At 41.8% G+C, this 24835-nt stretch overlaps 1 protein-coding gene across 1 annotated transcript in view; it reads right to left on the bottom strand.

Moving 5' to 3' along the window:
* Positions 1–17511: 17511 nt before the first annotated feature.
* Positions 17512–24835, bottom strand: part of Slc2a2 (solute carrier family 2 member 2) — a 28315-nt gene continuing 20991 nt past the window's right edge. Inside the window, exons 8-11 of the mRNA XM_028763099.1 lie at positions 23441–23545; positions 19516–19617; positions 18659–18862; positions 17512–18579 (exon numbers count right to left, since the gene is read on the bottom strand). Coding sequence (XP_028618932.1) covers positions 18379–18579; positions 18659–18862; positions 19516–19617; positions 23441–23545 — 612 coding nt within the window. The 3' untranslated portion in view covers positions 17512–18378. The remainder of the gene's footprint in view (positions 18580–18658; positions 18863–19515; positions 19618–23440; positions 23546–24835) is intronic.

The raw sequence follows: 24835 nt of genomic DNA, 5'->3' as shown, positions 1-24835 counted from the left end.
ACACAGATTAACAAAGAAAGAAAAACATTTGGCCCCCACAGCCCCTGACAATGAAGGTGCTGCTGTCCAGCACCCAGACTTTTTTTTCACACATGCTGGCCCACCATTTACAATTTTCCCTTTGTGAGATGTCTGTTGTCTGTTATGGTCTTTGGTATCTTCCTGACTTCTCTCTATCTCTGTGGAGGTAGAGAAGGCAGGCATTAGAGGAGTACTGAGGGTTCTGACTGGTGGAACTGTTTTCAGACAGTGGAACTCAAAAGTAACTTTTCAAATTATAATAACATGTTAAACTTTCTCACTGAATTATAGAGTATGGATTGTTCATATCAATCAAATACATTTCATTTTTAGAAAATTGTCATTTTATTAATAATTCATTTTTACTTTATCACAGTGGGGCCATACTCTGCGGTGCTCAGAATCATCTTGTGTTAACAACCAGGGACTCCCTTCCTTTTTGGAAAGGGAATCTGCAACAAATGAGTGACTGTTTATTAATGTGCCTGTGTATCTGGGGCTTTCTTATCACAGCAGCATCTATAGATAAGGAACCCAAGGCTGGGAGAGCAGGTCTCAGTTCCCAGAGCTTCGAGGATGTCATTCAGTTCTCTGGCTCCAGAACCGCACTCTTGGTAGCTAGTCCACCAAGGACACTGGACAAGCATTTGCTGAGTGAGAGAAGGAGGTGTGTGTGTGGGGTGAATGGTCCATGGACATGTTTGTGCTACAGCTGTTGTAATGGGACAGTAGATGTGCTCACCTGAAGGTGCTGACATGATAGATGTATTATAATTATTTAAAGAGATATATGATACAGGGGCCTGAGAGGTGCCTCAGTTGTAAGAGCACTTGCAGCAAGCCTGATGGCCTGAGCTCTATCCTCTGGTTCTAGATTTGATCCCCTCTTCCCACATGTGATATGGCCTGCTACTCCTCAATAAATGTAATAAGACTATATCTTAAAGGTTATCTGACACATAGCAAACAATTTATACACTGGTTGTCTTAAAAGTGAACTCAATGGCAGCCAAATGTATGGATTGTTAAGAGTCACCTTGGGGCTGAAGGGGTGGCTTGTGGTGGTCTTACAGAGGACCCAAGTTCAGTTCCCAACACCCATGTCAGGCAGCACACAGCCTTCAGCTCTAGAGCGACCCACCACTGCTGGTCTCTGGAGGGTACCATACACCCTGCACCCATACATATACGTAATGTAAGAAAAGCCACATCTTTAAAAAGTCTCTCTATTATAGGCTGAACTTGAGCCTCCATAGATTTTTATCTGGAATATATTCCCACCTGAAAATGGAAGCAAGGTAATTCCAGTTTCATTTAACGAAGTAGTAGCCAACATTTAGAACTGTCTATCTAAAAGAAGTAGACTCTTTTTATCAGGGATAGAGAGGTGGTTTTAAAAATAGCTTTTTTTTCTGCAGTTGCAGATGACTGTTAACTACAATATTGGTGCTAGGAACCAAACTTGAGCCCTCTGCAAAAGCAGTAGTTGCCTTTAGCAATTGACCCATCCATCCCTCCAGCCTGTAGACTTTATTCTTCAGTTATTTATTTGTTCACTTAATTTTGGTTTCAGAGCAAAGTTGAGAGGACCCTTAAAGGCGCCTATGCAGCCTTTGCCTCATATAAGCAAGGCCTCCCTCATTGCTAGCATCCCCCACTCCCTGCCCAGAGTGCAGTGCTTGCTGCAAAAGACCTTACAGACCTTACAGGTGCTAACTTACAGACAGGTCCTCATCACCCAAAGGCCATGGGTTACGCTGGGGTTCACTCTTGGTGTTGTGTAGTCCGTAGCTTTACAAATGTATCGATATGTATCTAACAGTAGAGTACAGTACAGGGTAGTTAGTTTTAATGTCCTATAATTCTTTGTGAGTGAGATCCAGTGGTTTCACAAGACAAACAATCCAGACACTTAGTTGCAAATGACCTGGGTAAAAATCCACAATGAGAGATTTCAGGCCTTATCTGGGCAGCAAGTGGACTCTGAGATGCACCAGGAGAGCACATGAGCAGCAGCACAAGCAACTTCGCTTTTGGCAGAGTGACACTGTTAATCAGCAGGCTTCAGATTAGCATCAGGGTGCATGCACGTTCCAGAGAAAGGAGCATCCCCACAACTCTCAGGCCAGACTCTGCTCCCCAGCAGGGAACTGGAGACCACTCTCCATTGCTGCTCTTGCGCCTACCAGAGAGATTAGATTTAGACTGTGATATTCCAGTCAGGACGAGCCATCTGGAGTGGGGAGACAGCACAGCGGTAGAGTACTTGCCTCTGAAGCATGAGGAACTGAGATAGGATCCCCAGTGCTCATGGAAAAGCCTTGGTGCAGTGGGCGCACATCTGTACCCCCAGCAGTGGGGCTGAGCAGTGATGGAGACAGGTGAGTGTCAGCACTTGCTGACAATTAGCCTAGCTGAAATGGTAGGCTTTAGGACTTGTGAGAGAGCATGTGTTAAAAAAACAAGGTGGAGTGTAATAAAGGGAGATCAGTGCCTTTGGTCTCCATGCGTGCATGCTCTGCTGTGCATGCACCCCCTCCCCCAACAGACATACCACCTTCTATCAAACATCCTTTAAAATATTTTCCTGCAACGAGGATACATTGAAAATAAGACAGAACCATGTGACATTTTATTAAGCTCATTTCCAAGGCTAAAGTGAATAAATGTGCTTGCTACTGAGTAAGATTGTCATGGTGGGTTTCCCAGTGACATTTTGGATTAATGGGAAACTATTCTGCTTTGGAATAGATTTTTAAGTGGAAGTTGATGTATTTTGATTGGTTTTGAATTGATTTACAATTCATGAAGCCCTTAAGATGCCAGAAAATAATGACTGCTGTGTGAGGCAGCTTGGTGAAAGTCACAGGCATCATCAATAGAGGTTAAAAGTGTATCAAGGCAGGGAATGGCTGTGGTAGAAGCTTCCAACTATGGCTGAGCAGGCCATTTGGTAACAGGGAAGGGCTGGCTCTGGAACAGGTCTCATTCCTGCATGATATTTTAATATTCAAGATGTAACTCATTTTGTGTAACTGCAGTTTATTTTTAGGGGATATTGTTTAAAATAAATTATTTGTAAAGTCAACATAATATAAAAGCTTTGACCTATGTGGTAATTTACACTGGACAATTGGAATTAGTGTGGTATAGGATATTATGTAGGATAAGAATGTAGTGTAGGAAGGGATACCATCGATTATAGTATTGGCTAGAATGCCATAAGAACATAGTGTCGTATAGACACCATTACAATATACTGTATTTTTTATTTTAATAAATAACCCTGGCCAGGTAGTTTGTCTAACTTTGACCAGGAAATGATTTTATTATCTTCCTCACTTCTTGGTGAGGGTCAGTTTAAGCTAGTCCAAGCTCAAATCTGAGTCTCAGCACCATGGTGCCCCCGAACTAAAATGGATCTTAGTGACCGTCTGTCATCTGATGCTTCCACCCTTTCCATTACAGAGCTCAGGATTCCCCAAAGTCTCAGAACCTAATTGATACTAGGCACTGTGCTCATTCTACGAAATGAACATGTTTGCAGGGTGCTGAGCACCGTCTAGGAAGAGAAGCTCTGTTTATGATGAAGTAATGCTTGCTCTAGTGTGAGATGCAGCTGAGGACATTTGTATGTGACATAGTGAGTGCTTTGTGTATGTAAAGGTGAGGACTGCTGGGAGAGATGGGGTGCTCTGGTTAAGGGACACTCCAGAAAGGAGAGGTTAGAGCCTGTTTTGAAAAAGGGGCACCATAGAACAGCCTTTAAGATTGAATAGGTGTGTAGCCAGTTGGTCTGGTGCTGCTTATATTCAAGTGCTAAATTCTGTATCCCAAGATCTGGTTTTTTCAAGATGAGTGAATCCTCACATATACCAGCTTTTGTTGTGTAAACCTTGTCCCCCCCCCCCCCCCCGCCAAGTTATCCCTAACTGGTTAATAAAGATGCCTACTGGCCTAGGCTGGGGAGGAGAGGTAGGCGGAGCTTCGAGTCCCAGGAGGGACAAGGAGGAGGAGGAGGAGGAGGAGGAGGAGGAGGAGGAGGAGGAGGAGGAGAGGCCACCATGGGGTAGGTGGATCATGAGCACGTGGCCATGAGGGCCAGCCTGTTGGAGTAGGAGCGGCCTAGTAAGAACATTGCAAGTGATATCTCAGGGTTATTGACAGGAAAGTAGACAAAATAGGGTTGATATCTGATTCTAAGCTTATAGTGTGTGTGTGTGTGTGTGTGTGTGTGTGTGTATAAAAGTTTTGTGTCTCTTATTTGGGAACTATATGTTCTAGGAGGAGAAAATCCTCCCAAAATAATAGTTACCATAACATAGGCGACTAGAAAATTTGTGTGTATCAGGCAAGGAAACTGTAAAGGAGCACAATGAAACTTGATAGGACACATTCATACATTCACACACACATACACATTCATACACATACTCACACATACAATATACTCACACACATATACACACACTCATACACATGTACACTCTCATACACATATACACACATATACACATATACACATACACACTCATACACATACACATGAACACTCACACATACCCACTCACACACACATGTTCACACATACATACATACATACATACTTACATACATACATACATACATACATACATACATACATATGTGTGTGCACACACACACACACACACACACACACACGACATGAAACCAAGTTGGGAGCTAGGCTGCTAAAAAGAAGGGGCTCAGAGGGAGAGAGCATAGGAGGGGTAAATAAGGGGAGAAACATGACTAAAAATTATTACATATGCATGAAACTGTCAAAGAATAAAAACAAATTCAATAAAGTTTAAAAACCTCAAGAGAGTCTATGTCTCTCTCTGTCTTGTTTATTTTTTTCATTTTTTCATGTGTAATAGTATCTGTAGACATGTTGTGAGAGGAATTTGAAGATATTTGTGTTTACAATGGACATTGTCAGTGATTATGTAGTTATTGCAGCTGCTGTAGTAGATCAGTGGGAAAAAGTTACACGGTGACCAGGTATCTACAGATACCACCAGATAAATGCACTAACCAATCTGTAAGAGAAATGTCTGATCTGAAAAGATCATAGAGCCTGCTGTAACCAGGTAATTAAATCACAACACCGACATTCCATGTTCTCCTAGAACCACGGTGATTGGTGATTGAATTTCCTGACTCAGGGCAACCTGAGCCTCCAGCCGCTCAGCAGCTTTTCTCTCCCCTCTTATCTCACAGACCTTAGCACCCCTCAGCCCCAACTCAACAATCCCAGAAAGCAGCTCCTGCTATCATCACCATTGACCCACACAGAAAGAGATCCAGGGTGGCTAAGTAACTTGCACTGTTACGGAACTCAGAATCAGCCTGAGCCATGGCTCCTGACTGCTGTTCTTATCTCTTCATGTACTGGATCCCCAAGCCAGGCAGATCTGGGGCTTATTGGGGAGTCCTGAGTAGCCTGCAGGCCAAGATTGGGTGGTATGGTTAATGAAGCAAGACAAAGAAAGACCCTTAGCTGCAGCTACTCCTGGTGGACTTGGGAACTCCTCTTCCATAGCTCCAATTCCACAGGACACCAGCCTTGCACTTGGAGACTAAAGAGCAGAACATCACCTCTTACTTTTAAGCAATTACTTGCCTTTGTGGTGATTTTAGCTGACCTACATTGGATCCCAAGTTTTCCCTAATCTAGACCAAAGGCCCAGATTTCTGATAAAGAAATCGGGGGCCCATATCGGAACAGATCTTCTACTATATTCTGAATGTGGGCCTTCATTTCTCAAGGTTGGAAGTGGTTATTGCCTTCATATAGAGAATCTTAGAATTTGAATTTATCTTTGATTAAAACATAGGTGGTGAGCTGTGTAGTGATAATTTTGGTTTCTTTTAAAACACGGAAATGTTATGTAACTGTGTTTTGTTTTACTCCAGGGTGTGGGATGTGGGGCTGCTTTGGATTGTCCAGCTGTTTGTCTTGTGCTCTGGTACTGGTGTGATTTTGCTAGCTGAAGATAGCTTACATTTGGAATTCTGGGGACTCTTCAGAGGGTATTAAAAATACCAGAACCCCAAGAGAGGTGGCAGCTGCTGTTCCTCCTGTTTGCTGTTTGCTGGCTGCTGGCTCTGGCTGCTGGCTGATGATTTCATGACAATGAAGATCAAAATTTCCCCAAGGAACTTGATGTCCCTAGTCAGCAGGAAGTAGTCTAACAGCGTTGACCCTCCCTTCCCCTCTAGCCTTCTTTCTCTCTTACCTAGTGTTGGCCATTGGAAGGGTGGAGAAAAGTGGTAGGGACAAGAACCCAATAGTAGCAAAATGTCTGGCTACAGAGCAGTCCATCAGTATGGTCTCTGAGAGAGGCGTCACAAAGACAACTCACACAACACAGCACATTGCTCCTTCTAACTCCTATGAGGCATTCTGTCTTTGCTACATGTGGCTAAGCTATGTGTTGGCTTGAATTTCTCTATGTTGAGGTCTTTCCAGGGATGAGGCAGAGCTCAGCGCTTCCTGAGAATGCCAAAATCCTCTTAAGAACAAAGCTGAAGAAGCTAAGAAGCAAAAGACTGGAGAGACAGCCTCACAGAGCCTCTCCCACTATGCATGTGTGTCTGTGCATTGTGTGTGCAATGTTCATAGAGGCCAGCAGAGGGCATCAGATCCCCTAGAACTGCAGTTACAGAGGGTTGATGAACTGGGACTCAGACCCTGGTCTTCTGGAAGGTCACCCAGGACACATAACTGCTGAGCCATCTCTTCAGGACACACTAAGGGCTTTTTTTTTAAAAAAAAAAAACCTACTTCTGACTTACTAAAAACTGCAACTGCAAAAATCCACATTGAGTGTTGTTAACACTGTTTCTTGAGGGGGGATATGGTTTTGAGTGATTATGAATGTGGGAAATGAGGGACAGGTGATGTTTGAGCACCTGTTTGAGCCAGGCAGCTGGCTCATGCTGCCTAATAAAGAATAAATAAAGTTCTTATTTGCCCTTAAAATTCATAAGACCAGTTGTGACATATTACAGGAGAAGGAGTAAGAGACCTGAGAGTCAAAGGACTCCAATTCAAATCCCGCTTGACTGTGTACCAGTTGAGAAAGCTTGTACAGTTTGCTTACATGCCAGTAACCTGGAGCCCTCATGTTAACATGGTAGTAATGGGAGGTGGGGAGAGAGGTCGGTGGTGGTAAAGAGCACCTGCTGCTTTCCTGAAGGACCAAGGGTTAGCATACACATCAGGCTGCTCACAACTGCCTGGAACTCCAGCACCTCAGCACCAGGGGGACCTGAACCTGCACCCCCTGCTCTCTCAAAAATAAAAATTAAACTTTTTTAAAAAAGAAAAATCTGACCTAGCTGAGTCCAGAATGGTGGACAAGGAAGGACCGTGTGTGACAGCGGCGCAGGCTATTTCATAAGGCAAACTCATTTCCATAGCTGGAGACTTCCACACTTCCATCAGTAATCTTCAGAACAAATAAGATCTCAGTCCTTTCAAAGCGTCAGTAAGGATGCCGGAGACTTGACCAACATTTTCCCAGGGAACAGTCAGCTCATGCTACTGAGTTCTCAGCAGTCTCTCTGCCAGGGCCAGAGTTAGTAGAGGTTTTCTTTGCATCTAATTGTAACACAATTAGAATGGACATTTTATACAATTGCAGAACGGTAGGAGAACTGTTCTTGTTTTACATTATATGCAGCCCATTTTCCCTTCCCACCTCGGTCTTGCCACGTTTGCACCACTTCGATATCTTTAAGAAGCTGTGCGAGGGCAGGTGCCTTCTTTATGTACTCGCTGTGCCTTTTCCTCCTGAAACATGAGATAAGAAAGGTGGCGCTGGAGGGAGGCCGCATGTTTGAGGACTGGCTTCCAGAAATATTTCCTTGATATCAATCAGATGAGAGAAGAGGCCTGTCACCAAGGGTCACAGGCAGGGACTGCCGCTGCCTCACCCAGCGATTCTCAGAAATTCTCACCACCAGTTTCATAGGCCAGCAAAGTGGTGTTAAGTGATGCAGTAGTTGATTGCTAAGGGTAACTCCCTGTGTGTGAGACCAGCTCCTTTCCAGTTAAGCCTAAGAATGAGACAATACAGAAAAACATATATCATATGTCAAAATACACAACATATTATCTGATATGCAGTACACATGTCTGCACATATGCATATGAATAAATGAGGAGAAGAAAGTGAACCATTGCCCTGGAACCCCTGGGCTTCTGCTTGCTGCAGCCCTCGTGGTGACACAGGCAGAGTTGGAGATGAGTAAATAAGGTTGGGGCCGTGTGCTTTAAACAGCACAGCACATGTCAGTTCAAGAAGCACCCATGAAAAGTGTTCGAGTTAGGAACTAAGTTACTTTCAGAATTAAAGAATCAGAAGAGCAGTAGCTTCGGTTACTTATTTGATGAAACAGGAGAGAGCTGATGGAGCTCGTCTTAATGCAGGAGGAAAACAACCTCTGGGCCCCCGCTGACAGGACACTTTCTCCAAGTGCTATTAATTAGAACGGGTTATTAGCTGACAGCAGGGAGCACACACCCTTTGCATGTTAACTAAAGTGCAATCGCCATTTAGCTAGTGGGGCTTTCTCAGTCTTCAAAAGAGTCTTAATCATTAGTGAGTTAGTTAAACTATAACGTGAGATAAAAATAATCACTGGTGTCACTTGGGAACAAGTTTGAACTGGACTGGTCAGATGTTCTCAGTATAGTCAGTGCTGACTCTGTTGATTGCTGGGTGACAGTCAGCAATGGTCACATCTGGAGTATCCAGCTCCAGATGTAGCCACTTCAACCTGCTCTCCCAAGAGTGCACAGTATCCTGAGATCAGAGATCATTTTTGCTTTGTGCTGAAGTTGGGTGTGAAGGGGTGGTGGTACTGGGAGTTCCATCTACAATTCTTAGTCACTCACGGTTTTACAACATGCAGTTCCAATTCACGTATTTCTGATGTTTTATTTTCTCATCAATTATTATCAACCCTACCTTGGCACCTGTTGAAATGATGGGAAAGCTCATTCAAGCCTCTTTGGTAGATCTTGGGACGATTGCTTCAATATTAGCCCAGAGGTTGTGAGGAGATGCTAACATTTTCTTTCATGGATATCTCTTTTTTATTTTTTATTTTTTTTAAAAATTATGGATCTGTGTAAGGTATATTCAGAGATGAGGAATAACATGTGTGTATGTAAGATAGACTGAATAATGTATGTGTGGTCTGCATATCAATATTTGTCACGTTTGCCTTCCTTTTTCCACTTAATAAGATGACTTTCCCCATTTCATTTACTTTCCAGCAAATGACATATGTTCATTCTCTTTTCTGGGGGAAATAATGTTCCTGTGCATGTGCTTGTGCACGCCACATTTGTTTATTCCTTTGCTTCTGATGGACACCTAGGGTCTTTCCGTATCTTGGCCATTGTGAATACTCCTGTATAAACATGGATATCTTTGTATCTCTGTGCTCTTCTGTCTTAGAGGCCATCTTGTGTATGCCCAGGCGTGGGATATCTGGATCATGGTAGCCTTCCCTCACAGTTTTTGGGGAACGTTGCTGGTCACAGTGCTTGCGTTGATGCACACGCTCACACGGAGTGTGTATGAGACAATTCTCCTTTCGTGCTTACAGAAGTGGTTGGTTCTGACGTGGGGAAGATGGAATCTCTCTGGAGTTTTGGTTAAATCCCTTTTTACATATGTATTTGTTGGGCATTTGTATTTTTTTCTTTTTAGCATTAGTTTTCTGGGGCTCAGTAATGAAGAGCACTTGCTGCTCTTGCTGAGTTTTCTTCCCAGCATACACATGGTGACTCGTAAGTGTCACTCTGATTCCAGGGGATCCAGTGCCTTCTTCTGGCCTTTGTGTGCACCAGGCACACACATGTACACATACATACATACAGGGAAAAGCTTATACATATAAAAGAAAATAAATAATGTTCAAAAGCTGAGCTTACAAAGCTTTACAGGTTTTCTTAGGGATGTTGCATACATCCTTCCTTCTCTTAACTTGCTACTTCCATTCCCCCACCCCCTCTCCCAACCTTCCCCCCTGCCTCCAGCACCCCCTTTACAGTTCCTATGCCATGTAGTCATCTTCCTCCTGGTGCTGTTCCCATCTCACAGGCTCCTTTCTAATTTCCTGGCCTTTCCACTCTGTCCCCCCACCTAGACACACATTAAATGGTTAAAGCTGTGAGCTACAGAGGAAAGAGAAAAGAGGGTATTTGTCTCTCTGAGCCCAGATTACTTTGCTGTACTTAGCCATGCTCCTACAGATTTTATGTGTATATAGTATCTATTGCACAAATAAAATTCTGTTGACCCAATACTTAAATAAGCCAGTTAAGTGTTTGAATGAAATAGATGAAGTTCTGGACCATTTGTTATGAACTGACCACTCACCTCTCTTCACATTCAACATTCCAAATTCAGTTAGTGGCTTTGGCACAGTAGATGATAAAGGTATAATGAGTTCATACGTGGGGACCCCTAATCTAAGAGGGGCAGTGTACTTGTTAGAAAGCCCACATGCTAGAAGTCTCTTGCTCTCCCCATGTGCACACTGTGAGAAGCTGGCTATGGACAGGATGGGCTGAGAGCCCACAGTTGGTCTTGGACCCTCCTGCCTGCACAACCGTGAGAAACAGTACATCGCTGGTCTGGGTGTTTTGTCACGGCAGCACAGGCTGGCTGATACACCATTTGGGGACAGAATTACTTGCACATCACACAGTCACATTTGAGCTAATCCATTCTTTGAGGATGATTACTTGGGTCTAAGCATGATTAATGCTGTCTTTATTTTCATTTCACACAGGTGTGAATGACTGAAACTTAAGACTTTGTGACTTGTCCAGAATGATTCTGCTGAGAACTATATGATGAGAGTGCAGCCCTGCAGTGTGTGGCCTCTGTGGAGAGGGAGGGCACAGCCCTGCAGTGTACGGGCTCTGTGGTGAGGGAGGGCGCAGCCCTACAGTGTGAGGGCCTCAGTGCTTAATCCAGGAGTTACTCACCTCTAGGAATCCTGTTCAGAACACAAGCCCATCTCATTCTTTGTGTGCTGAAGGCTGTCTATCCAATATGAATAACCTCAACTTTTCTATGTTGTTGCAAATTTTTATCCTTCTCTCATTTCTGGTTTCTTCCTAATAGCAAACTTTGCCCACTGTTGTTGTTGTTGTTGTTGTTGTTGTTGTTGTTGAAATGAGTCTTGGTTTGTAGACTAGTCTGGCCTTGAACCAGCAATCTTCTTTCCTTAGTCACTTGAGTACTGGGGTCTCAGGTGTGTATCATATACCCAGTTGTTGCTATCAAACTTTCTCATGCTCTCTTATTTGCCTTTCTCTAATTCACCCTGAAGTTCTTTATCCCTCTTTTCTCTCATCCTAGAAACATTCACACATGGTTAGGGTTGGTTTGTAATGCCGGCTTGTCACAGACTTCAATGGCCTGAATAGAGAGCCTCATCTGAAGTTCCCTCTTCATCTTGATTGACGTGGCAAGACCTGCCCCGATGGTGGGAGCATCTTCTGGTAGAAGTCGAGATAAAAATCAAAAAGAAGTTGGCCTCCTTACTTATTGCTTGCTCGGCCTTCCCTCTTGCCTCCAAGTTAACTTGCCCTGTTGCTGTTGCTGCTTCCTTTGCTGAGATCAGAATGAACATTTCACACTTTCTTTGTGGCACAGGGACCACACATGCCCATTGGTTCGGTTCCTCTACAGGACCCTGACTAAGCCATACTCTCTTTCATCATAATAAGGTCTTGGATTGCTCTTCGACTTGCAAATGCATTTTTTGTCCCAGCATGCATCTCCAGGAGAAGGTAACCTGTTTCTCATTTCTTTTATATTGTTAGAAGCAGGGTACATAATGAAGAAAACTGGGAGAACACATTCAAATGGAGAACAGACCACAGCACACAAGTTCTTTATTTCTTTACTTCCTAAAATTAAATTAAAAGCCAAGACTGTTGAAAATTATTTTAAAAATTTCCTCTCTCTCTCTCTCTCTCTCTCTCTCTCTCTCTCTCTCTCTCTCTGTGTGTGTGTGTGTGTACATACGGAGGTCAATGAACAACTTATGGGAGTCAACTCCCTCTTTCCACTATGTGGGTCTAGGGATGGAACTCAGTTCATCAGACTTGGTGGCAAGTGCCTTACCCCTGAAGATATCTCACTGGCCCTGAAAATGTTGACAATTAATTTTTTGTGTCCTTTTGGGGCTATGTGTCAGGGTTCTCCAGAGTAACAGAATTTATAGAATGAATCTATCTCTTTCTTTCCCTCCCCCCTCTGTCTCCCTCTGTCTCCCTCTCTCTCTATATATATTTACACACACACACACACACACACACACACACACATATATATATACATACACATATACACATATATTTGTTCAGATCATGAGGCTGGATGTTTCAGTTTGTCTTCAATATGTGTTGGCATCTTGAAGAAGTAAGCTCTGATGTTAATGAAGGAATGGACTTGCTAGTGAGATAAAAGCAAACAGACAAAGGGCAATGACTTTATACTTTCATGTCTTATAGAAGATTCCAGAAGAAGACGTGGTCCAGATTAAAACTGGATCTTACCACTTTAAATTAAGCAAAAAAATCTCACATGTGCGCCCCATTTGGGTATTTTAGTTAATTCAAGTTGTAGTCAAGTCGACAACCAAGAATGACCACCACAGGCTGTAACTTAGAAATGGCTTGTTGAATTAAATAACATTGTTCGTTTTATTCCTATTTGTCTATCTACGAAAACATTTTTTATAAACAATTTTTATATGCTTATTTTTAAGTGTATGTTTGTGTATGTATGTATGTATGTATGTATGTGTGTATGTATATGCTGTATGTATGCAATGTGTCTGTGTGTGGGTATGTGGACATGAGTTTCCTGCAGAGGGATCTCTTGGGCCTGGAGATTCAGACAGTTGAGGCTGCCATGTGGGTTCTGGGTACTGAACCTGGTTCCTCTTCAAGAACAGCAACTGCTCCTAATTGCTGAGCCATTTCTCAAATCCTTCACAGTTTTTTAAACAACTCTTTAATAGACTTATTTTGAATTATCTGTATTTGTATGTTGAATATTATTTCAAAATATTATTTTCAATACTTAATATTTAGAATAACAATAAGTTGCCATTGAATTTATACTGAATACTATTCTATCTTATCAGTAAGAACTATTCAACTATTAATAGGGAGAATATTAATTCGGCTATGAGATATTGTATTAATCACAAAAATACATTACCCCATACCTTTCCCTTGTATTTCTCTTCTTATAATGCTAGGCTTATGCATACAAAATTGGTAGTATACAACTGGGCCACACCTCTAATTCCCCCCATACTTCTTGTTGAGATAAATTTATAAAATAGCTGATTATCTGATGAATTTTATTTTGTCATAAGTATAGGTGTTTCATCAACTGTATTTGTTAACAACCATACATTCTAGCACAGTCCAGAAAAATGGCTTAACATTTTGTGTTTGTGAACACAATAGGTTTTTATAGTTAAAATTAGACATTTGTGTTGCAGTGATTTATAATAATATGTAAAATATTAAAATATATATTATTTTAAGACAAAATTCCCTAGGAGAAGTAGAATAAAAATGATGATTAGAAATACAATAAATTTACAATTTAAAGAGAAGTTTGTGCACATTCCTTACAATGATAGCGTATGTATGAAGAAAGAGACATGGAGGAAAGGCTTATCTGTGTGTATTTCAGCCATTTATAGTAATACATTACTAATAATAATGAGTTGAATTATTGGATTTTATTAAATAGTACATTATTTGCTTTTATATATAATTGTTGTACACGTAAACTGCATATGTATGCATGTGTGTGTGTGTGTCTTTGTGCATATAGTGTGTGCACACGAGCGTGTGCACCATGGTGCAAGTGGGAGTCAAGGCACAACTCTGTCCATTGGTTCTCCCTGACAATAGAATCTATATCTTTAGGCTGATGGGGCAAGAACTTTAATCCACGAGATGTCAGCCCCAACAACAGTAACTTTAATGGCGATCTATACCACATTCTGAAAAGCTCTATCATTGTCACTTAGTGAGATGAGAAATTTTAACTGTCACATTAGAAGTGTGAGAAGGTTCTGAGGTGCAGTTCTGTCTTTTCCTCTGGTTGTACTTATTTACAGCACTGAAACCTTTGGCTCTCAGTCCTGTGATGAGTGTGCAGCTGACGGAGAATAGGAGTCAAGTTCTCCACTCTGTACTGTGCACAGGGCTCTACAACACTCTGCCCATGGCAGGTGTTGGAATAAAATGCTATAGAGTTGAGTCTGTTTCATCCCTCCTCCACCATGCCTAGCCTTTAAGATGAAAATAAAACAACTGCAGGTCGACATAAAATTCAAGCTTAAAGATAGCTCATCTTTTATCCCTAAGATAAGAATAAGGAAAAATACATACATTGAGAAAAAAAAACATGCACAGTAAACTAATATAACTATTTTTTTTATTAATGTGGGCACTTTCCATATAAAGTCAGCAGCACCAAGCATTCAGAAATGTATTTGTGGGCAAAAGAATAGTAGTTGTATGTGAGTTTCTAACTTAAGACCAGTTTCATATATATATTTAGAAATCACTACAGATGCCAGCAGAGTGAGCAACGTGGCGGCCAGCAGACTTTCCTTCTTGTATTCCTAATATAGAATTTTATCAGAAATCACATGTACATGTGTCTGCAGTTTATGCACTATCTCTATTTAGGACACTGGAAGCACAGATGTTGCCTAACAATTTTTTATTTTCTACATGTGCTGGCAAAAAAAAAGCATATTTGGTACATACACATGGGTTAGTAACATTTTTACAATTTTTAAGAATTATAAATATGGTTTGATTTTTGCCCTGTTATTGTAATCCCTTTATATACATTAAATTTAAATGCATGTTTTATTTTGTATGTAATATTATCCAAAGAAATAATATTAAACATAGGTCCCTTAATATAACATAACATAGGCAAAAGCACGTTTAAAAACAAAATAAAAACTCTGCCAGACTAACTTGGAAACACTGTACTTAGATTTAGGAGTTAGAATAGGATCTTCTGTGGCATTTTATCATTGACTTGTTTTGCAATATTTTATTCCTTGAAGTAAGAAAATATCACTTTGAACTTACAAACTCCTGTTATTTGAAAGGATTACTGGAGTCTTCCTTGCCACTACCTTTTTCTTGACAGCATTTCTGTGAACACAGTTCTAGGTACCATTGTGGAATATCCTTTATGCTTGGCCCTGTGGTTAGCACTCAGGATGTTTGCTGAGATAGGAAAGGATGTCCTTTCCATCTTCTACAAATGCTGCTGAAGGAAAGCAAAAGGATTCATGCACTCATGAATCCCCTTGTCTGTCTTAACTTGCTGTTAGACCATAAGCTCCCTGAAGTGTGTGTGAACAGTGTCTCTCTACAGCTCAGAATGTATTATAGAGCAGTTCATGCCCAGGAAGGCTGGGGATGGAAACTTAGACCAAACCCTTCCCCAAGTGCAGACAATAGCCAGGTGTAGCAGTCTGGTTGTACTTCAGACAAGGAGAGAGAAAAGTCAGGCTTGGATGGAAGTACTTCTACAAAAACAATACCAGGAAATTGACCTTCCATCTAATTTTTCTGGAAATTAATGTAGTAGAGCTGGTCTTGTTATTTACCACTAAAGGCCAATAGTTTGATGATGATGGTGGTGGTGGTGGTGAGATCAACTAGTATATTTGTCTTTATTCACTTTTTGTTTTCCTTTAATATTTCCCCAGCAAACACAGAGAGCTGCTTATTGATACTCGTGGTTCTGCATCCTCAGAGGGAGTTTTAAATTGCATCTGCAGTAAGCATGCACTCATGTTTTCCCCTGCATTAGTCTCTAAATAATAGAGCACAATGACTATTTGCATAGTGTTTGCATTGTCTTTTCAGTGATCTAGAGATGACTTTTGACTACAGAGGATACACCACTCTATCCAAGGCCTTGAGCATCTGTTGATCTCGGTAGGTGGAGTGGGGAATGAGGAATGCCCATCCCAGCCAGGAGCACAGTAGGCTACTTACATTTCTCTGAGACAGAAAACATCAAGATTGGAATATCTTGAATTTGGGGTCGGTTAAAAATAAATAGACACGTCTTAAAAGTGATCTTTGGGGGTTATTCTTTTGGAAAACTTTACTACTTTATTCTTTCAGAGATTGAGCCAGGGACCATGATTTGATAGAAAGCACAGTCATTCATGTAGAAACATTAAGTCTCTGAATCATTTGTTGGAATCTAAACTTCTCAGAAGCTGTCAGAATTCTTTAGTAGAGGATAAGAGCCCCTGCCATACTTAAGAGATTTGCATTTTTGCTCTGAATCCACAGCCTAGCACAAACATTTGCTGAACTACTTTAGCTTACTTTTGTTTGACTCCTGAAATGTCAAATTAAAAAAAAAATCTCCCAAACTGTCCCCAAAGAAGAAGAAAATCATCTCTCTCTCTCTCTCTCTCTCTCTCTCTCTCTCTATATATATATATATATATTTATTTCATGCTGGTTTAAACTGAATGTATATATGTGGATAAGTTTGACCAAGCAAAACGCCAAAAAGCACTAGAAAGTGTCAAGCACGGTGGCACATGCCTGTGTCTCCGCACCTTGGAGGCAGAGGCAGGAGGATCAAATGTTTGAGGCTAGCCTTGATTTCACTGCAGGTCCAGATCACAGAAGACTACAGAAGTTCTTTCTTAAATTAACAGAGCAAGAGGGACAGAGGAGGAGAGAAGAAAAGAAGGAAGAGACAGAAAGGAGAAAGGTCTTCACATTTAGAATTTTCACATTTCAAGAGTAATTTTTTTGAAAATGTGTTTTTCAGTGGGTGGGTTTGGTGGCGCATGCCAGCACTGGCCCTTGGGAGGTCAGTGTAAGAGTTTAAGAGCCCAGGCTAGAGTACATCAGACCCTGACCTGACCCCTACCCCAGATGAAAAGATTAAGCAGTTTCTTCAATATATATCTGTCTGTCCGTCTGCCTGTCCATCCTTCCATCCATCCATCCATCCATCCATCCACCCACCCATCCATCCATCCATGCATACATGAATAATTGATCTTCTGCTCTACTTTGTAAGGAAAACAGCTTGGAGACATTTTAGTTGCCTGATAAGCATTATACCCGTGTGTCCTTAACTAGAATTGGGGACAGTACTGCCACTCTGCCTGCACAGATCAGTGCTAGCTAGAGGGTCGTTTACATAGGACCTTCGTGTGGTAAAGATAAAGAGAACCAGGTGAAAGGGGTGACTGTGACACACCAGGGAACCCACGTGGTGTTTCCAGAGAAATTAAAGAGGAGGCTTAGGCCCAAGAGTTCAACTTCTTTTGAGATCAGAATTTAAAAAAAATTTTTTTTTTTTAACAAATAGAGCAACTTTTTATTCCAGATTTCCCTGTGATTGATCCAGTTTATTAGATTTTGGAGGCAATATGCAAAATGCCTGACTCCTAATGGTTTAAGTGTGTGCCATGGGTAGTTAAAAAAGCCAAGTAAAAGTACAACACAAAGGCTGAAGTGGCGAGAAACTAACATGCTTTAGAATGCTAATATTAATGGATAAGCTAGGCTCTACGGCTAGGAACAGCTCAAGCATTTAACCTTGCAAAATACATCAAAGAAACTGAGATGTTTTCTCCCACTATAGGAAGATTTTGGTAGCTATAAAAAAAGAGCTTTTCATTACAAATATAGTTGAACATACTCAGGAGTTCTATATAAAAATGCAGAAAAATAGTTTTAAGCAAAACACCAAGTCCGATCCACGTGAGAGAAGCCGAAGAAGGGTAACAGAAAAGTCAGTTTGAATGTGAGCCTTGCTGACACCAGCCATATTGTTCTTTAGCATCAGATCTGTGGCTAAGAAAACTCCAATGTAATTATATTTAAATATATAGATATCAGTTGTAGCTTCAGGTTTCTTAGTCACGTGCTTTAAAATTCATCGATAAGTTGAAAGCTCTTCAATTTAAGTAGAACAGGGCTAGGAAGATATAACATACTTTCCCTGTAGAGTAGCAAAATAACCTCTTTGGTTTACTTAAGAGTTTTACGATCAAAAATATAGTCTCTAAGTTTAAAAAAAATACTTTCTTTGGTAATAATATATGTTGACGTTTCTAATCGGAGTCTGTACACATTCTTCAGAAGGAATAAGCAATACTCCCGGGTATAGTTCTACTCCCATGAAGGAATCGCCTTAAGAGGGAGCACGTTGCTCCCTTCGGGTCTGTTCCTTGGTTTTAGACAGGTCATCCTCACACAGTCTCTGAAGACGCCAGAAATTCCATTTGTACAGCCGCTTTGCGTGGTGGGGCCGAACCACTCTTTTTCCGGAATTCTGCAGCGATTTCCTCAAAAGACTTTCCCTTGGTTTCTGGAACTTTAAAAAATGTGAACAGGGTGAAGGCTAGGACCACCCCAGCAAAAAGGAAGAACACGTAAGGCCCGAGGAAGTCCTGCAAGAGAGGAAACAATGGAGTCAGCAGCTGCATGGCCGGCCCTGTCCTTGTGGGCTCGCACAGTGTGTGCGCTTACCGCAATGTACTGGAAGCAGAGGGCGATGATGAAATTGCAGACCCAGTTGCTGAAGGCAGCCAGTGCCAGAGCAGTGGGACGGGGTCCTTGGCTGAAAAATTCAGCAACCATGAACCAAGGGATTGGACCTGGCCCAATCTCAAAGAAACTGACGAAGAGGAAGATGGCTGTCATGCTCACGTAACTCATCCAGGCGAACTTATCCTGAAGACAAAGAGAAAATCTTAAGTGAGACGGGCAGAGTTTAGCAGCTTCTGTGTTCTCTCAGGCTAAGTTCTGAGGTGGGCCAAGTTCTCATGTGTTCGTTTTCATCAAGTTTAAATGACTCTGGTTTGAGACAACTTAGTCCAACCCAAATCTTGCTTCTGTGTTAAGAGGTCCTGCCTGTCCAATCTCTTATTTTAGGGCATTTTGGTTTTTCTGTATTAGGTTCTGCCCAGACAGTCTCTTGCTTTAGGGTCTTTGGGAGTTTTTTCCATGGTCACTCTTTCTTTTCCTGTGACAAGCAAGAAGATCCAGAACCCTAAAGTCCCCTACCAAGATGGCCAGAAAAGGTTTGTGACTCGCTCTGAAGCTGGATGAGGGTACAGAGCTGAGAGGGAGGTTCAGGTACCTGCCCATGGTTATCCCAGCAGGTACACATGGAGCCTGTGCCCTGACCATGCAGCAATGGATAGTGGGTTGCTGGTACCCTACTCTGCAACTCCAAGAACATAGTTAGTTCCCTTTTCCTTTACCTGTCTCCTCTTTATTTCATAAGCCAGTCTCAAGCGCTTGTTATCACACAGAGCTCTTTAACATGGAGGCCAGAGATGCCTGCTTGCGATTTAAAACACCAGTCCAGGTACCAAACTCACCAGCAACACAAGTCCCACTGACATGAAGATGGTGCAGAAAAACATGCCAATCATCCCGGTTAGGAATAGGGTCCGCCGCCCTGCCTTCTCCACAAGCAGTACCTAGGAAGGTTTACAAAACATGATGTCAGCATCCTGAGCCAAGCAACAACACTTTCCCACCAAGGAGCTTGTTGTCTTGTATGTAGGGGGCCAAGGCAGTGTTGCGACCCCATTTTACAGATGCACAACTGAGGTGAGCTGTGATGCTTGTGGATGACTGTGGTGCTAGTCTCAGTACACAGTGGAAATTAAGCATTGGCTTAATTTGGCCATATTGTTTTGAGAAGTTCAGACTTGACATGGACTAGGGTGCTATGAGCACAGTAGTGAGAGGCTCTATGCCCTGGTGTCTCCTAAGATTACCTCTACAATGAAGCTGTGAACGAGTCATCAGGCCGAGGTGGTAGCCCACACCCTGGCCTCACATAATGAGGCCCTGGATTCAGTCCCCAACATTACAGAAGAAAGGAAAAGCCTTGTTATGCTAAAACCAGAAAGGTGGCCCTGGTTTCTCAGCTGCTGATTTTAATCATTGCAAGAGTCTGTGTGCCACAGACAGGGGAGACAGTGTGACAGTTCAGGTGTCAGCCAATCTTACCCAACTCCTCAGTGCTTAAGAAAGTCAAATGATGATCACTTATCTAGTGACATTTAGAGTCTGATCACTGTATTAAAATAGTGAGGCCTGTGTTTTCCCGTCGTGCTGATATATGGGGGTTGTGGGAGTGAACTGTGTATTTGTAAACAGACGACATCACAGTGAGACATTAGAGTGCTTCTTCATCCTGAGGGCACCTGGCATTGACTTATGAACTCTTGCATCAATGGGTGAGATTTTCTATTAACCAAGATCAATATTTGTTGACTAGAGTCTGACCCATGGAATCTTGTCAGTACTAGACACACACACACACACACACACACACACACACACTCTATAATTTCCCATCTCAGTGAGTAAACTGGCTATGTTCATCAATCTAAGTAAGTCCACAGCAAACCGACACCCCAGCATGCTGAGCTTTGTCTGCAGGCATCTGTGGCACATTTGTCTTTACCTGCAGTGAAAGCCTTTCTCATCTCGGGCATACTCATGCCAGGGTTTCAGATCACTCTAGAAAGGACAGTCAAGAGCCTACATTTAATTACTGAGAAGTAAGCAAGAAAAGGGTTCCTATATATTTCTTTAAAATTATATTTTATTTTCTGTGTGAGGTACTGTATCTACATGTAGGTCTGTATATCATATTCCTGCAGTCCTTGCAGACCTAGGAAGAGGACATCAGATGCCCTGGAACTGGAGGGTAAAGAAGGCTGTGAGCCACTATGTGGATGCTGGGAATTGAACTCGGGTCTGGTGGAAGAGCACTCAGTTCTTTTAGCCATTGAGCCACCTCTCTAGCCCTTTTATACATTTAAACAAATTATTTTACTTTTATGTGCATTGGAGAGAGGGTGTCAGATTCCCTAGAACTGTAGTTACAGACAGTTTTGAGCTGCTGTGTAGGTGCTGGGAATTGAACCTGGGTCTTCTGGAAGAGCAGCCAGTGCTCTTAACCACTGAACTATCTTTCCAGCCCCTATAATTTTTTTTATTCTTCTCTCATATATTACATCTCTTCTGTAGTTTTTTCTCTGTCCAGTCCCCTCAGGCCCCCTTCCCCACATTCACCCCCTTCCCCACGTCCACCCCCTTCCCCACATTCACCCCCTTCCCCACGTTCGTTCACCCCCTTGGGCTCCCCTCTTCTGAGCAGGCCTCCAAGGGACATCAACCAGACATGACATAACAAGCTACAATATGACCAGGCATGTTCCATTACATCAAGGCTGGACGAGGCAACCCAGCAGGAGGAAATGGGCTCCTCAAGTAGGCAAGAGAGTCAGGGTTAGCTCTGACTCCCACTGTTAGTGTCTCACAAGAACACCAGCTACTCAGGCATAACAAAATGCAGAGGACCTAGGTCAGACCCTTACAGGCTCCTTGATCTCTCTGATTCCCCACGAGTTCCTGTCACTTGATTCTGGCATGTGTTCTTGTGGTGTCCTTGAACTCTCTGATTGCTCTGACCTTCCTCCCACTCTCCCCACAGGACTCCCAGAGCACTCTAAGGTTTGGCCCCTTATACACTTTTTATTCTTTCAAAGCTGGTGGGATGATACATGGTATTGCCATAGGATCGTCAAAGTATGAGAAAACAGGTATGTTTTTGCAGGAACAGAGGCTCCTTTACATCTTTTTCCTCTGTCTATGAAAAATATTAACTAGATAATAGATGCTAAAAATGCAAGTTTTGAAAATTGAGTCGCATTCTCTCCTGAACATTGCTTTCAAGTACACACACACACACACACACACACACACACACTCTTTTGTTGTATTTTGATATGGTTTGGTTTGCTACAGTGTCTTGCTGTGGAGCCTTGAGATCCTCCTGCCTCTGCCTCCTGAGTGCTAGGTGTAGCCTGCCACTATTCATAAAACCTAAATTAAAAAACCTTCTGTGATTTCTCTAATTGTGGAGTGCTAATGAACTGCTTTTGTGTGTGTGTCAATCATCTACTTTAAGACTTTGTAAAAGAAAAGAATGAGCTCAAAAAATTCCATATTCAAAACAGTTAAGATGCTGAGTATAATTACAGTTTATAATATTTACCAATTAAACTGTTCCTCCATTTAAATGAGCCTGAGTACAGGGGGATGAAATAAAATTCTCCACAATTTTTTTCCTTTTTTCCTTAGAATTTGGTTACCCAATATTAACAACTTGATGTTGTATATAGAAAATGCTATTATAAGCATTTTTTATAATAGCATCCATTTTGTAAAAAAAATATCATTTCCAGGAGATAAAAAGGACAATGAGTTTCTTGGATTATGTCCCAGCAAGGGGCATTATTGATGGAAGCAGCTGTTGGCTTGGGCAGGTACTGTCTCTAAAGTCTAGTTGTGGAGCTGCAGCATTGTGATTTGTTTGTGTTTCTCTACTCCCTGAGATCTGGCACTATTTAATAAGATCTGGGGAGCCAGGCTGTAATTTATTGACCATCCCAAGGTAAACGTTAAAGTCCATGTACAGAGAAAAATCACAGGTGACCTAAAGAAGTGGAGTGTAGTATTATGGCCAACAAGAAAACTCAAAAGCATTTTGAACATGTTATACTCAAAGATAAAAATAAGACAAATTAGTCTCATTTTGAGTGAATTTCATTAGTTGAGAAATCTTTGTACTTTTTTTTTATTATGTCAAAATATCAAGCTACTCATAGGCTTTAAGAAAGTAAATAACTTCTTTTTTCTGTTGGAATTGGGGAAACAATGATAATTCACAGTTTATACGATTTCTAACCAGACTTCACATATTTGTATGTATCACCAGAGACTTGTGAGCTGCCTGGAAGTTCTGCTCCATGAGCTAACATCATAGGAATTTGCTGTTTGTTTAATTTCATGTAAAGGTTTAGTTATCTATTAGCTTTTTAAATATTTCTCCCCAAGATGCCAGAATGAGATATCTCTACCAGTCAGAGACAGGCTAGGGAATGTGCCCTATGTCACTACAATGGTAGCCTGTGTGCAGGCTCGAAGTGTTTAAATAGAGAAGAAGGACAAGAACCCAGAGTCTCCTACAGAGAGAAAGTCTTGCCAGTGAGTTATTAATTCACCGAATGAGTAAGTGACTGGCGCAATGCACATGGCTCTCCAGTGACTCACCACCTTGGTCAGTGGCTGGGGTGTGCACAGACCGTTCCCACCATTCACTTATCTCACACATCTCTTATGTGATACACACACAGTGCACGTGGACAGAGTTGCTGATCACTGTTTGACATAAGCCACCATCCCCCCTCCACTCCTGGACAAGTACTCTTCGAGACTTACAGAGACAGCCGTGAAGATCATGTTAATGGCACCAACACCAATGGTTGCGTACACAGGCTGGCTGATGCCAGCTGTCTGAAAAATGCTGGTTGAGTAGTAAAATATCTGCAAAAGAAGAACAGGCCAGCCTTAGGCAGGGAACCTCCCACTGAAGTCCTGGAAGCGAGACATATGGCTGCTTGTTTTTAGTGTTTGTGGAATCACGGTCCCTAGAATCTCCTAAGTTTGACCTCACCCTTTTCTCAGACAAGTCTTCCACCAGTGTTTAAAGCTCCTGGTTTCTTAAAAGTTCTTGGCTTAACCTGAAAATTCCATTACTTCATTTCCTTTATTTGTTTAATTTCTAAACCTTTTGTTAAAGTATAGCGTGCCTATAACGGTACCCATAAGTGACCAGCTCAATCATCTTAAAAACTGATTTCACCCATGTAAAGAGAACTCGGGTGAAGGAATAACTCACCGACAACTCGGACGAACCCTTCTCTCCCTTTGTTCATTTCCTAAGAGAATCACTTTCCTAACATCTCTCTTGATGGATGAATTTTGTCAAGTTCTATACTTGATATAAATGACAATGTATCCTACATGATGTCTTGTTCTGGCTTCTTTTGCTAACCATCATCTCCATGAGAATCCTCGCTGTCTTGTGCATTTGGACTGTTCATTGGCACCACTGTGTGCCATTCTGACATAACTGCATACTACAACTCAGTTACCTATTCTACTGATGGCTTTTTACGGATCTACTCCTTTAGGGTGTTTATAAATAGTGCTTCTGGGTATATACTTTTTTAATTTTTGGGGTTTTTGAGAAAAAGTCTCTGTGTAGTCCTGGCTGTCCTGAACTTGCTATGTAGACCAGGCTAGCCTTGAACTCATGGAGCTCTGCCTGCCTTTGCCCCCCAAGTGCTGGGATTAAAGGCATGCACCACCATTCCTGGCAGGCATACACTCTTACCAATTATTTTAGTGGAGTATGTGAGTATTTACAACCAGGATTAGAATTACTGGGTCATGGCGTTTGTTATAAATTCACCTTTGATACAGATGCTGCCTAACAGTTACAAAAAGGTAACGATGTTTTATATACTCACTCATGTAGATAGCATTTCTGGTTGCTATTGCATCTATCTGTCTGTCTATCATCTATCTATCTATCTATCTATCTATCTATCTATCTATCACCTATCTATCTATCTGACTATATATCTATCTGACTATCTGAAGTATACCATCCAAATGGAACCACATACTCCTTTTTGTGTAGATTACTAGAAATCTGAGATTTTATATTCTAAGAACCTTCTAATTTAGGCTGGAGGTCAGAAGTAACTTAACTAGTGTTCTTTCCTCTCTTTTCATTCATTATAGCGTTTGTCTTATACTCATACACTT

This window comes from Grammomys surdaster, unplaced genomic scaffold (genome assembly GCF_004785775.1).
Source record: "Grammomys surdaster isolate TR1022 unplaced genomic scaffold, NIH_TR_1.0 62, whole genome shotgun sequence".
Taxonomy (NCBI): Eukaryota; Metazoa; Chordata; class Mammalia; order Rodentia; family Muridae; genus Grammomys; species Grammomys surdaster.
The sequence above is the reverse complement of the archived record's forward strand: the minus strand, read 5'-3'. Positions and strand labels throughout refer to the sequence as shown.